This window comes from Pristiophorus japonicus, chromosome 15 (genome assembly GCF_044704955.1).
Source record: "Pristiophorus japonicus isolate sPriJap1 chromosome 15, sPriJap1.hap1, whole genome shotgun sequence".
Taxonomy (NCBI): domain Eukaryota; kingdom Metazoa; phylum Chordata; class Chondrichthyes; family Pristiophoridae; genus Pristiophorus; species Pristiophorus japonicus.
In genome coordinates this window covers 166,565,085-166,581,126 of record NC_091991.1, presented here as the reverse complement: position 1 = coordinate 166,581,126, position 16,042 = coordinate 166,565,085, and the positions used below count along the sequence as shown (strand labels likewise).

Sequence of the window (16,042 nt, the reverse complement as noted above, 5' to 3'; positions counted from 1 at the left end):
CAAACCCGGAGAGAAAAATCACTGGCCATAAAAAAAAAATTGCCTGTGTTTTTCAGTTTTGCTTATTAGTTATAACAATATTGGGGAAGGATAAACAAAACGGATGTGTGGCTGGGCGGGGCGGTCGGAGATCACGTGATGAAATCTCCAGGAATGTGTCCAAGCAGAGTTGGCAACAGTAAGAGCAGAGTCACATTCAGTGCCGGGTCTGTGGACTCGAATCGCACTGACGAGTTTGAATTTCCCTCAGGTTTCAGCCGTGACTCTCACAGCCGCCCCAGGAAGATTCGAACCTAGTCGCATAAAATAGCGGCCCCGTCTCTGCGGCTATTTGTGTGTGGAATGTAACGGGTGCCTTCTGTTCTCAGGCTAATGCCGCGGCAGCGCTTCTGGACAAAAAGCAACGTTCCTTCGACAAAATGCTGTCAGAATGGCAGCAGAAATACGAAGAACTGCAGGTTGAACTTGACAGCTCACAGAAGGAGTGCAGGATCAACGTAACACAAGTCTTCAAACTGAAAACCATCTACGAAGAGGTTATTGAGCAGCTGGAGGTTGTGAAGAAGGATAATAAGAATCTGCAAGGTGGGAATCAGGCATTTATCATCAAACTTTTTCATAACAGAGGAGGACCAGAGAATATTTCGATCCCCTTTAACAATCAGAATCTTTCTACTCAACTCAAATCAAAGGGGACCACATTGCTGTTACAGCTTACCTCTGTCCAGGCATGATATAGGCACACACACACACACTCACCAATACACTCAGACACACGATTTACTGCAACACACACACACACACTCACCAATACACCCAGACACACGATTTACTGCAACACACACACACACACTCACCAATACACTCAGACACACGATTTACTGCAACACACACACACGCACTCACCAATACACTCAGACACACGATTTACTGCAACACACACACACACACACACTATTATACCCAGACACACGATTTACTGCAACACACACACACCAATACACCCAGACATACGATTTACTGCAACACACACACACACACTCACCAATACACCCAGACACACGATTTACTGCAACACACACACACACACTCACCAATACACCCAGACACACGATTTACTGCAACACACACACACCAATACACCCAGACACACGATTTACTGCAACACACACTCACCAATACACTCAGACACACGATTTACTGCAACACACACACACACACACTATTACACCCAGACACACGATTTACTGCAACACACACACACACACTCACCAATACACCCAGACACACGATTTACTGCAACACACACACACCAATACACCCAGACACACGATTTACTGCAACACACACTCACCAATACACTCAGACACACGATTTACTGCAACACACACACACCAATACACCCAGACACACGATTTACTGCAACACACACACACCAATACACCCAGACACACGATTTACTGCAACACACACTCACCAATACACTCAGACACACGATTTACTGCAACACACACACACACACACTCACCAATACACTCAGACACACGATTTACTGCAACACACACACACACACACACTATTACACCCAGACACACGATTTACTGCAACACACACACACACACACTCACCAATATACTCAGACACACGATTTACTGCAACACACACACACACTCACCAATACACTCAGACACACGATTTACTGCAACACACACACACACTCACTATTACACCCAGACACGATTTACTGCAACACACACACACACACACTCACCAATACACTCAGACACACGATTTACTGCAACACACACACACACTCACCAATACACTCAGACACACGATTTAATGCAACACACACACACACACACTATTACACCCAGACACACGATTTACTGCAACACACACACACCAATACACCCAGACACACGATTTACTGCAACACACACACACCAATACACTAACCAATACACCCAGACACACGATTTACTGCAACACACACACACCAATACACTAACCAATACACCCAGACACACGATTTACTGCAACACACACACACACATTCACCAATACACCCAGACACACGATTTACTGCAACACACACACACCAATACACTCACCAATACACCCAGACACACGATTTACTGCAACACACACACACACACACTCACCAATACACTCAGACACACGATTTACTGCAACACACACACACACACACTCACCAATACACTCAGACACACGATTTACTGCAACACACACACACACACACACTATTACACCCAGACACACGATTTACTGCAACACACACACACACACACTCACCAATACACTCAGACACACGATTTACTGCAACACACACACACCAATACACCTAGACACACGATTTACTGCAACACACACACACCAATACACTTACCAATACACCCAGACACACGATTTACTGCAACACACACACACACACATTCACCAATACACCCAGACACACGATTTACTGCAACACACACACACCAATACACTCACCAATACACCCAGACACACGATTTACTGCAACACACACACACACATTCACCAATACACCCAGACACACGATTTACTGCAACACACACACACACTCACCAATACACCCAGACACACGATTTACTGCAACACACACACACACTCACCAATACACCCAGACACACGATTTACTGCAACACACACACACACTCACACACTCACCAATACACTCAGACACACGATTTACTGCAACACACACACACACACACTCACCAATACACCCAGACACACGATTTACTGCAACACACACACACACTCACACACTCACCAATACACTCGGACACACGATTTACTGCAACACACACACACACTCACCAATACACTCAGACACACGATTTACTGCAACACACACACACCAATACACTCAGGCACACGATTTACTGCAACACACACTCACACACACTCACCAATACACTCAGACACACGATTTACTGCAACACACACACACACACACTCACCAATACACCCAGACACACGATTTACTGCAACACACACACACACACACTCACCAATACACTCAGACACACGATTTACTGCAACACACACTCACACACACTCACCAATACACCCAGACACACGATTTACTGCAACACACACTCACACACACTATTACACCCAGACACACGATTTACTGCAACACACACACACACAATTACACTCAGACACACGATTTACTGCAACATACACTCACACACACTATTACACCCAGACACACGATTTACTGCAACATACACTCACACACACTATTACACCCAGACACACGATTTACTGCAACACACACACACACACAATTACACTCAGACACACGATTTACTGCAACACACACTCACACACACCTATTACACTTAGGCACACGATTATACTGCAACACACACACACACACACACAATTACACTCAGGCACACGATTATACTGCAACACACACACACACACACACTATTACACCCAGACACACGATTTACTGCAACATACACACACACACAATTACACTCAGACACACGATTTACTGCAACACACACTCAAACACACTATTACACTCAGACACACAATTTACTGCAACACACACTCACACACACTATTACACCCAGACACACGATTTACTGCAACACACACACACACACAATTACACTCAGACACACGATTTACTGCAACACACACTCACACACACTATTACACTTAGGCACATGATTATACGGCAACACACACACACACACAATTACACTCAGACACACGATTTACTGCAACACACACTCAGATGCACACAAAATTACACTCAGATACACACTATTACACTCAGACACACACACTCAGACACACACACTCAGACACACACGATTACACTCAGACACACACGATTACACTAAGACACATGATTACACTCAGACACACACGCACACTCAGACACACACACTCAGACACACACACTCAGACACACTCACACACACACACACACTCAGACACACACACTCAGACACACACACACACAGTTACACTGAGAAACACAAGTACAATCATGCTCACTGCATCAGTCTGCTTTGTTTACCAGGGTTATCGTGCTGTAGATGAAGATGTGGAACCAGACTAAACATTTCCCATATACATTACAGATAAACAACATGTTTGACATTTGTCCATTTTATTTGAGAATTATAAAGCTTCAGTTCATTGTTAAAAAGCAGCTAAAGCCGCTGTGGACACGATAGGCCAAATTAGCCTCCTTCTGTGCTGTAACTTTCTATGATTCTGAAGCCCTTGATTCCTCAATCCAATTTTACCACCAACTTTCACACTTCTGATGCAATCCTATCATGGACTGACTATCTAAAGCAGTGGGACCTGATACATATATCCGATATTACAACTGACTGAAATGTAACCACTTCAATTCTTAGCTTCCTTTGTGATACTAATTTACAGATTTTGATTTGTACTAGATTTTCATTCTGTCACCATGCTGCAATGCAGTAAGTTACAGAACTTGATTTTGGCAGCTGCCATGTTAATGAGAGAACCACAAACAATATTGTCCTAAAGGTCACGGTGTATTAGAAAGTGTTACAGCAAGGGACCAGGGCACTTTGAATCATTTATTTCATACGGTACTTCATTACAGCAGCCCCAAATCTACCACACTTCACATTGTGAGGGAGAACTGTGTGAAGAGATCCCATGACTGTGCTGAAAGTTCACAGTGCTGCAACTTAAGCTACACCACCTCACAATAGAATTGTTATGTTTTCAGTACAATCTCACAAACACAAAGATTTTAAGATGGCTGAATCATCCACCAACAGAAATTTCAGTTAGGTTATCCGATTATCCCATCCTCGTCGCCAATGTTATGTTTTCTGTATGACCTCACAAACACACAGGCTGTAAGATGGCTGACAACTTCAGGAAACCTGTCAGGTGACCTGACCTGTTTATTCTTGTAAAACAGCAATGGCTGCAATGCCACAGTAGTCCACTGGGTGGCGCTATATATATATATTACAGGAACCATAGAGAGTCTTGGGGTAATTTGGATTGTATGCAATAGCGTAAAATGTGTGCTAACAATTCTTTATTTCCATTGATTTCACTGGAAATAACAATGTGGGGCGGTGTAACACGGGCAGCTGACTCACTGTCGCCCGCTTTACACGACCGCATCAAAGTCTACCCCATAACATTTCACAGCACAGGAGGAGGCTATTCGGCACACTGCACCGATGCTGGCTCTCTGAAAGAACATAAGAACATAAGAATTAGGAACAGGAGTAGGCCATCTAGCCCCTCGAGCCTGCTCCGACATTCAACAAGATCATGGCTGATCTGGCCGTGGACTCAGCTCCATTTACCCGCCCGCTCCCCGTAACCCTTAATTCCCGGTCCACTTAAGGTGCATTCTTCTGTCCCTTTTCAAATACCCCTTTAAGGCAGATAATAAGGGAAGTGGCATGCCTTGCCTCCTAAACAATGGATTCATTCTTTTCCGAAAGCACGGCTTCTCCCTCAATTACCTGTTCGCAGTTTTGATACGAATGATCACTCGTCTCCGATTTCACTGTGCAATTTTCATGTGATCCGTCAGATGAGATTAAAGAGCTGGTGGATCAGCTTACTGAGGGTGGAAAGAGCGTGCACGAGCTGCAGAAACTGAAGAAAAAGCTGGAAATTCAGAAGGATGAACTGCAGTTGGCTCTGGAAGAGGCGGAAAGTTTACTGGAGGTAATGAAATCGCGCACAGTGATTGTCACTCAAACAATAAAAATGCGAATGGTATTTGCATGGCAGCATTAGCGCAGCAATATAAGCTTGGGAACTGTGCAAAACATTCATTTGCCCACAGCATGCGCTAGAAAAAACTAATGCCTCATGTGGTCATTGTGGCACACTTAGAGCCAAGAGCGTGCATGGTTCAACAAGAACTATGGGTGCCTTTGCACAACTATAGTGTTTACGCCAAGTGGTTTTGCTTTGCATTGACACCAGTTATAGTGTAGATGCAGAATGAATCCAGAGTCAGACCTTGACCTGACAACAGAACAAAGTGAAGTGAGAACCCCTGGTGGAGGGAGTCTTACTCCACTTTGCTTAGGAGTCACTTCAGGTCCTCACACACAGCTTTACATTGATGCTACGCTTGTAATGTAACTGCAGCTACATGGTCAGTTTCATCATCATCATTATAGGCAGTCCCTCGGAGTCGAGGATGACTTGCTTCCACTCTAAAAGTGAGTTCTCAGGTGACTGAACAGTCCAATACAGGAATTACAGTCTCTGCCACAGGTGGGGCAGACAGTGGTTGAAGGAAGGGGTGGGTGGGGAGTCTGGTTTGCCGCACGCTCCTTCCATTACAAAGCTATAAATGTAAAATGTCATGCACACAATAAAATCCCAACATCTTGCGAATTCAGGAAGGCCGTAACCCAGTCAGCTTTTAGGCCAGATTTGGGAGATGGTGGCCTCCTGCCTCACCAGGAATGAGCAAGGCCATGCAATCACTTCCAGCCCTACCTCACACTCCATTCCTCTGATTCGAGCCTTGTGTTCATCCCAAACTCCTTCACTCCACCACTGGCGAAAGAGCCTTAGACTGCCTCAGCCCTTCTCTCTGGCAGTCTCCACCTTCCTCAAAACCCATCTTTTCGACCAAGTTGTTGATCACACCTCTGATCCTCTCCCTCCCTTGGCTCAAAAAGAACATAAGAAGCTAAGAAATAGGAACAGGAGTAGGCCATTTGGTCCACAAGCCTGCTCCGCCATTCAATAAGATTATGGCTGATCTGATCATGGACTCAGCTCCACTTCCCTGCCCGTTCCCCATAACCTTTGATTCCCTTATCGCTCAAAAATCTGTCTATCTCCACCTTAAATATATTCAATGACCCAGCCTCCACAGCTCTCTGGGGCAAAGAATTCCATAGATTTACAACCCTCAGAGAAGAAATTTCTCCTCATCTCAGTTTTAAATGGGCGGCCCCTTATTCTAAGACGATGTCCCCTAGTTTTAGTTTCCGCTATGAGTGGAAATATCCTCTCTGCATCCACCTTGTCGAGCCTCCTCACTATCTTATGGTTCGATAAGATTACCTCTCATTCTTCTGAACTCCAATGTGTATAGGCCCAACCTACTCAACTTATCTTCATAAGTCAGCCCCCTCATCTCCGGAATCAACCTAGTGAACCTTCTCTGAACAGTATCCTGACTTAACTCTAGTTGTGAGGCACCATGAGACATTTTTTTAATGTTAGAGGTCCTAAATCAAAGCAAGTTGTGACTGTTTTATACTTCATCCGGTGAACTTGCTTTTCAGTATTGACTGGATTTGGTTGGTCTTTGTCTATAGACAGAGGAGGCCAAGGTGATCCGCGTTCAACTGGAATTGGCACAGGTGAAGGCAGACATCGAGAGGAGAATCCACGAGAAAGAAGAGGAATTTGAAGCCACAAGGTATGCAGTGTGATAAAACTACTGTCATTCTACACTTTTTAAAGGTACATCTGATTTTGGTTTAAGTTCGGTTATTGCAACAATTTAAGAATTATTTCCTGCATTTATCATTTTAATTGAATATTCAATGGTTAAAATGATAAATGCAGGGAACATATTTATTTTATTTTCTTTTCCAAAGTATTTGGACCCAGCAATGTGTCTGTAATGTAGCTCCCCCTAGTGGATTGCTGCTCCTCCTAGTGGACTACTGTGTTGATGCAACTTCTGAGGGAGATACAATAAAAGGGTCATGTGACATATATTAGAGCCATCTTGTTGGTGATGTGGTAAAGTATAAGGTGCGGGTAATGGCGGCGGCCACACTGATTTCTCCCATGACCCTTCGAGAAGACTAAAATGGAGCAGGACCCCAGCGTCTCTCATCCCCTCCAATGTGCAAGTTCAAAAAGACATTCAGTACACTAATGGGTTAATCTAAGCCGTTTCATTTCAGTGATGTGTGCCAGTGGCAAAATACTTTCCTGAAGGCGCTGCTCAGTGCTGAGCTTACGGCTCATACTCCACCGTGGACAATTAGGCCCATACAGGAGAGCCTGGTCTCCAGTCGTCTTGGACCCCCTTGCCACTCGACCAAGATCTTGCTCAGCTAAGCCCGTGTGGCTGCTGGTGTGCAACGACCACCCCACGTTAAAAGAACTCACGCACAGGCATCTTCCACCCTTCAAAAATTAATTCCCGTATCAGACTGTACAGTTACCTGAGAACTTATTTTTGGAGTAGAAGCAAGGCTTCCTCGATTTCGAGGGACTGCCTATGATGATGAAAGAATATATCACAGTGTCCTGGGGGAGGGGATTCCCAACAGTCCGGTGTAGACCACTGCAACCTTACAACTACAAATGTTCAAAGTAAACCGGTACTAACAGCAGTGAACTGCAATTAAAAAAAACAAACAAGTATTTTGCCACTGGCACATATCACTGAACTGAAATGGCGCAGATTAACCCATTAGTGTACTGAATGTCTTTTTGAACTTGCACATTTGTTAACTGTCAAAAGTAATTTTTCTACATACCGCTGCAACCTTCCACTATTGATCTAATAGCAGCCATTCAATACTTTGTTCCTGCACACCCACAGTTGGCCTTTATTGCAAGGGGGATCGAGTATAAAAGCAGAGAAGTCCTGCTATAAACTGTACAGGGCGTTGGTGAGACCACACCTGGAGTACTGCGTACAGTTTTGGTCTCTGTATTTGAGGAAGGATATACTTGCATTGGAGGCAGTTCAGAGAAGTTTCACTAGGTTGATTGATGGGATGAAGGGGTGGTCTTGTGAGGAAAGGTTGAGCAGGTTGGGCCTTTACTCATTGGACTTTAGAAGAATGAGAGGTGATCTTATTGAAACATATAAGATTCTGAGGGAGCTTGACAGGGTAGATGCTGAGAGGATGTTTCCCCTCGTGGGGGAATCCACAACTAGGGGGCATAGTTTCAGAATAAGGGGTCTCCTTTAAGACGGAGATGAGGAGGAATTTCTTCACTCAGAGAGTCGTGAATCTTTGGAATTCTCTACCCCAGAGAGCTGTGGAGGCTGGGTCATTGAATATATTCAAGGCTGCGATAGACAGATTTTTGATCTATAAGGGAGTCAAGGTGTTGAGTCCTTAGATGCTCTAACAATGACTCCATGAGGCAGTGTGTTGTACTTGAACTGTAGTGACCTTAGTCCTTTATTAGTTAACTCCAGAGTGAGGATCACACCTGGTGCACTGCCTTTTATACTAGGTCAGGTACACCTGTACAGGTAACCTACGAGTCTCCCACTGCTGTGTCCTCTGGTGGCACACCTTGAGATAGTACAAACAGTAGCCATGTGGATACATGACACAAGGGTTACGGGGAGCGGGCGGGGAAGTGGAGTTGAGGCCAAGATCAGATCAGCCATGATCTTATTGAATGGCGGAGCTGGCTCTAGGGGCCCTATGGCCTACTCCTGCTCCTATTTTTTTGTGTTCTTATGTTCTTATCTTTCTCTTTCAACAAGGAAGGTTGCATGGTGTTGGGTGTAGACATCTCCACGATAATTCCACCACTGTTGCTCACTGCTGATCAGGTTTCAAATGCTGCCTTTTCCCATGAATTTACAGAAAGAACCACCAGCGTGCCCTTGAATCGCTGCAGGCCAGCTTGGAGGTTGAGTCCAAGGGCCGTGCTGAGGCGCTCAGGCTGAAGAAGAAAATGGAGGCCGATGTGAATGAGATGGAGATCCAACTGGAACATGCAAATAAAAACAATGCAGAGTTGGTCAAGACCCTCAAGAAACTCCAGCAGCAGCTCAAGGTGGAGATGAGTTGATGCCTTTTGCTTCATTACAATATCATTATAGTCTTGTCTTGTCAGAAAAGTTAGTGGTTTCATGTTAAGGAGGTCAGGAGCAAGATTGCGATAACTGGAATAAGATAACAACAACAACAACTTGTATTTGTATAGCGCCTTTAACGTAGTAAAATATGCCAAGGCGCTTCACAGGAGTAGTACGAGATAAAAATTTGACGCAGAGCCATGTAAGTAGAAATTAGCGCAGCTGATCAAAAGCTTGGTCAAAGAGGTAGGTTTTAAGTAGCGTCTTGAAGGAGGAAAAAGAGGTAGAGATGTGGAGAGGTTTAGGCAGTGAGTTCCAGAGCTTGGGGATATGTGGTCAATATGACACCAAATACACACATAAAGGCTTATTAACTATGGTAGGATTAAAATGCCTTTACAACAACAACTTGCATTTATATAGCCCCTTTAATGTACTAAAATATCCCAAGGTACTTCACAGGAGCGTTATCCAACAAAATTTGACATCGAGCCACATAAGGAGATATTAGGGCAGGCGAGGAGTGTCTTAAAGGAGGCAGAGATGTTTAGGGAGGGAATTCCAGAGTTTAGGGCCCAGGCAGTTGAAGGCACAGCCAATGGTGGAGTGATGTGCAAGAGACCAGAATGGTAGAAGCACAGAGATCTCGGTGGGTGGTCGGGATGGAGGAGGTTACAGAGATAGAGAGCGAGATAGGGCCATGGAAAGATTTGAAAACAAGGGTAGTAATTTTTAAATCACGGCGTTGCCTGACCTGGAGTCAACGTGGGTCAACGAGCACAAATTGGCGTGTTCAACAATCTCACTGCCGACAGAATAAAATGAATCCTCCTGCCCCCTCAGGAAACACAAGCACAAATGGATGAGGATACGCGCCGACACGAAGAGTTGCGCGAACAGTTCAACCTATCGGAACGGCGCATTAGCCTTCTGCAGACAGAACTGGAGGAACACCGCAACACTCTGGAATCCAGTGAGCGGTCCCGCAAGCTCACAGAACAGGAGTTGGTGGAAATTAGTGAACGGTACAATGAACTCAACGTACAGGTAACCACTGGAGACAAGCACTCATGAACTATTGAAGATAGCGAATCAAACAGGATAGGGTGGAAATTCGGTCCCGCCTCTGTTGCGCCGTTAATCCAGGCGGTGTGGTACTTTTAGCGCCTTGAAAAAGTTAGCGCCTCCCATCCAGAAATTCGTCAGAATCGGTCGAAGTGCTGACCGGGGCGATAAATCAGCCATTGCACACCAGAGCATAACGAAAAGTTGGTCAGTAAATTTGGCGGACCCATTGCGCATGCGTGGAACTCCGAATCAGATCCCCGGGAAAAGCTGAATCTTAAAGGCGCAGCATACTAATGCACCCATTAAAGTTTTCCAAATCACTTGTTTTCAACCTGCGCCGTTATGTCTGTCTGCCGCTGCAAACTCGGAGGCTCACGCACCGTGCCCTGTGTAAACGTTGCACTGACTGTGTCCTCCGAGGGAAACACTTCCTCATCCCTTTAAGTCGTCACCAGCAAGCCTTTACCGACTGCTTTTTTCAGCTGTTGTCGTTGGCGGGCGCTCAATGAGGTGCGCGCACTGAATTTACCGACCGGGGCGCAAGCGTGCGCGTTGCACCAGGACTGACGTCAGGATCGGAGCGATCGCCAGCAGCCAGGTGCTACGGGTTTGCGCCCCGGTGAGACTCTAATGAATTTTCGGTCGGCGCTCTAAAAACTGCGCTCCCGGTCAGTAACCTCTTACACTCCCATTAATGCCCCCTCTGGCCGCTAATTGAGACGTTGGACAACCGAAAATTCAGCCCCAGCGTGTCAGCATTTTGGCGAAGCAATGGAATCACACAAAGCAAAGCAAAGACATTTGAAAGATGTCACAATAACGTCACAGAGGACTTGGTTTTCAATTCAGACCACAATGACGGTTTCAAACTCTGCCTGCGTGGGTCCTAACTGAACTGAACTGAGTTTGAACAGTCTCAACATAAGAGCACAAACCTGCGGGACAAGGTTGTCTACAAGTGACGACTAAACTCTCAAGTTCACTGTAGAAATTGCAGGCACGGTTCTGATGTGGGATGGTGGCACCGTCTGAGACTGCGGTGAAGACTCAGTGGTGATGAAATTGCGTTGTGCCGTGCTGTAATATATCGGATCGGGGCCTGGCGCGCAATGGGCGAGTAAAGCAGGTGGAAGAGCACTGGCTGGAGCGGAAAATCTTGTTTTTTTTTAATAGAGCGGTCACTTGATCAAACTGGACGGAATAAATGAAGTGTCTGTTCAAACTTTCTGTTTTCTTACCCATTAGAACAGCACTTTGTTGGTGTACAAACGTAAGCTGGAAGGCGATCTTCAGTTAATAACCAATGAGCACGAAGAATTGATCCACGAGTTCCGATCTGCCGATGAGAAGGCCAAGAAGGCCATGAGTGATGTAAGTTTGCAATCTTGGACCACTGCGCAACTGAGATATTCTTGTTAACTGTTAGAAAATATGCATACTGTTTATATGACGTCATTGCGCACAGGCTCTTGGTTTTAAGTAAACCAAAATGAAACTTTAACTTCCATTGCACCGAGAATCTTCAGTCTTTTGATTGTCAACTTAAAAAGGAAATAATTTCCCATTGCATTATCATTGTTATTTTATAATTGTGATGTTGAGTAGAATTGAGTTTGACACACCGTTGATTTTAAAGATGACACTATTGACCAGTTTCTTGTTCCCGATACCAGGAAGCGTAGAGTTTGTTTAGAATGATTGCTGTTGGAATCAGTGTAAATTGCAGTCGACCCCTTGGGTGATGATATGGTTTGGCTCGCACGGGATATGCTTAAAATGTAGGTCGTTCACAAGTAGTTACCTCCGTTGATTCTTCTTTTGTTGTATGACCAGGCTGCCCGCATGGCAGAGGAGCTGCACCAGGAACAGGAGCATTGCATGCACCTGGAGAAGATAAAGAAGAATTTTGAGATTCAGATCAAGGATTTGCAGGTTAAGCTGGAGGAATCTGAACAACTTGCCCTAAAGGGTGGCCGACGTATCATCCAGAAACTGGAGACAAAGGTGAGGAAAGCAATTGGACAGGGATTGGCGTGCCCAGTTGCCACAGACAATGGTTCAGTTTCAGACCCTATTAATGTCTGTTAGCGAAGGAAATCTGCCATCTGTAATGTATTTGCTTCATGGTTTCTTTGCTTAAGCACTCATAGCAACACATTGCTATTAAGAACTGGTTGGTTTATGAACAAAAGTTGAACAATCAAACTATACATTACCAGTTCATTCACTAGGCTCACAACTGCATACCTCATCGTGGATGACCTAGACCCAACTGACTGGGGTTTTATTGAGTCTTGTGAACATCATGTGACTGGTTAAGCCACTCACAATGCAACAGCTCTACAAACCTGTGAGCATCCTCACCGGTGCATACATTACACCGTCCTTACCCGGTCTGGCCAATATGTGACTCCAGACCCACAGCAATATGGTTGACTCTAACTGCTCTCTGAAATGGCCTAGCAAGTCACCCCATTGAACCAAACCGCTACGACAAAGTCAGCACTGTGGGAGTACCCTCACCACATGGGCTGCAGCGGTTCAAGACGGCAGCTCACCACCACCTTCTCAAGGGCAATTAGGGATGGGCAATAAATGCCCACATCCAGTGAATTAATAAATAATAATTTTTTAAAAAATATTTCATTCTACTACAACAACTGAGAAGTTAAAGGGAAGAAAAAGCTCCAAATTAACGCATGGTCCATTAACATATTAATTGGAATACAGAGGCTTTATATTTACCGTGCATTTTTATGTGTTAATATCTGCTTTTAGCACCCAATTGAGCTGAATACACTTCTGGGATAAACATAAATTATTATTTCATTAGAATATATGTATTCATAAAAGAAGATTCTGATTGGATTGAGAGCATCCCAGAATATTTAGTGCAGGCTAAAATTGACCTGCTAGTTGGAACCTTTGATCCTATTGGCCCTTAGAAATGGCTGCCACTTGTCTGGCTGTAATGTTTCCTGCATTGCTGTAAAGAGATTTGGGATGTCCTGAGGTCGTGAAGGGTGCTATATAAATGCAAGTCTTCCATTCTTTCTTCCTCTTCTTTCTGATCAAGTGGTCCTCAATGCTCAAGAAAGCCAGAGTTGTTCCTGTTGAGTGATATTTATTTAGTATTTCCTTGTTGTGCTTCAGATTAAGGAGCTGGAGTCCGAGTTGGACGTTGAGCAGAAACGGCACGTTGAAACGGTGAAGAATCTGCGGAAGAATGAACGGCGGCTGAAGGAGCTGATCTTCCAGACTGACGAAGATCACAAGACTAACCAGCGCATGCAGGAGCTGGTGGAGAAACTGCAAAACAAGCTGAAGAGCTACAAGAGGCAGATTGAGGAGTCTGTAAGTGATCTGTTCAACAATGTCCTTGCAACAGTATAAAAAAAAAAGATCAACTAAAGCAATTATTCTAGATGGATTCATTTGGGACATTCCTCCCTATGCCCCTCTGCCTCTCCAATTCCCTCTTTTCCTTTAATGCTGCCCTTAAAACCCACCTCTTTGCCCAAGTTTTTGATTCCACTTCCTAACATCTCCTTTCTTGGATCGGCCTGCATTTTTTTCCCATTATGTCTCTGTGAAGCAGCGTGGGATGTTGTTCTACATTGAAGGTATTGGAACGATGCAAGCTGTGATGGTTGGCAATATGTGTGCATGTATTTCTGGCAGTCCAATTCTACTTTTTAACAGACGAATCGAATAATACAGAGCACACCGGGGTGCGAATGTAGCCATGGAAAAGAGGCAGGCAGTCGGGCTGAACGACCCCCTCGACCGCCCGCTGCCTGGACCTGTTAACGGCCACCTTGGCCAGGCCCAGCAGCAGTCATAGGAGGAAGCCTTCCGACCTGCCCGCTCCCCTCTGCACAGGGTGCCCAAAGATCAGGAGCGAGGGACTGAAGTGCAACAAAATCTAAGGAGCAGCCCCTTTAAATAATTGAGGAGGGGCTGCAACCTCATGCACTAACATGCACGTGGAACACGGACTCCTCCAGGCCGCAGAAATTACAGATGGCCTGAGAGTCCGTGAACCTCCTTAGAAACTGATTGCACGGGACTGCCCCATGCACCACTCTCCAGGCCAAGACCCCAATGAATAAAGGGAGGATTCCTGCATAGAGAGCACTCCATTGGGGACCCCCGCCTCCTCTGGACAGCAAGATAGTGCGCCATGACGTGTCCAGACGGCAGACGAGGATGGCAAAGTGGAGAGGCTACAGCTCTGCAAACCTGTGAGCTTCCTCATGGGTGCATACATTACAATGGCCATAACATTTCTTACATTTGAGGACCAACTTTCGAAATAATGAGGCAAAGCTGACAGTTTTTCTCTGTTTGCTCTTCCGCAGGAGGAACAAGCTAACCAGAGCCTGTCGAAATATAGGAAGACCGTGCATGAGTTGGACGACGCAGAGGAGAGAGCCGGGATGGCAGAATGTGCTCTGAACAAACTCCGCACCAGGAACCGGGTTTCTGCCAGCAAAAGCTACAGCTCTGTCGAGGTCATCCAGGTGTCCTCCAAATCGACCGCGGAGGAGTAGACGGATGCTTTCACTATCTCAGCCGGTAACTTCAACTTTTTCAGTGTGTCGAACCAAAGTTAAAAGACGCATTCAAAAAATGACCCTTTATGACTTTTTAATTAGTTATCCGTTTCAGTATTCTTCCCTGGCTAGTAGTATGTCAGTGAGGCGAGTTCCTTTGCAGCTTTGATGCTTGGTCCAGCAGACCCAACTTATACGTCTGTTTCGCCTTGTCATTTCTTTCTTTAACTGCTGGCTTAGGTGTCAGCCGTGGTTCAGCTGGCTGCCCTCCCTGAGTCAGAAGGTCACAGGTTCAAGAGACTTGAGCACATAATCCACGTTGACGCTCCAGTGCAGCGCTGAGGGAGTGCTGCACTATGGGAGGTGCCGTCTTTCAGCGGAGGTGTTAAACCTAGGGCCTGTCTGCCCTCTCAGGTGGACGTAAAGGATCCCATGATTTGAAGGAAGAGCAGGGGAGTTATCCCTGGTGTCCTGCCCAATATTTATCCCTCAATTAACATCAATAAAACAGTTTATCTGGTCGTATATCTCATCGCTGTTTGTGGGAGCTTGCTGCGCACAAATT

At 45.3% G+C, this 16,042-nt stretch overlaps 1 protein-coding gene across 1 annotated transcript in view; it reads left to right on the top strand.

Moving 5' to 3' along the window:
* Positions 1-15,474, top strand: part of LOC139280516 (myosin-16-like) — a 92,822-nt gene extending 77,348 nt beyond the window's left edge. The window contains exons 35-43 of the mRNA XM_070899997.1: positions 369-585; positions 5,624-5,760; positions 7,383-7,486; positions 9,639-9,831; positions 10,697-10,900; positions 12,167-12,292; positions 12,755-12,925; positions 14,075-14,275; positions 15,283-15,474. Of these exons, the coding sequence (XP_070756098.1) occupies positions 369-585; positions 5,624-5,760; positions 7,383-7,486; positions 9,639-9,831; positions 10,697-10,900; positions 12,167-12,292; positions 12,755-12,925; positions 14,075-14,275; positions 15,283-15,474 (1,545 nt within the window). The remainder of the gene's footprint in view (positions 1-368; positions 586-5,623; positions 5,761-7,382; positions 7,487-9,638; positions 9,832-10,696; positions 10,901-12,166; positions 12,293-12,754; positions 12,926-14,074; positions 14,276-15,282) is intronic.
* The last annotated feature ends 568 nt before the right edge of the window (positions 15,475-16,042 follow it).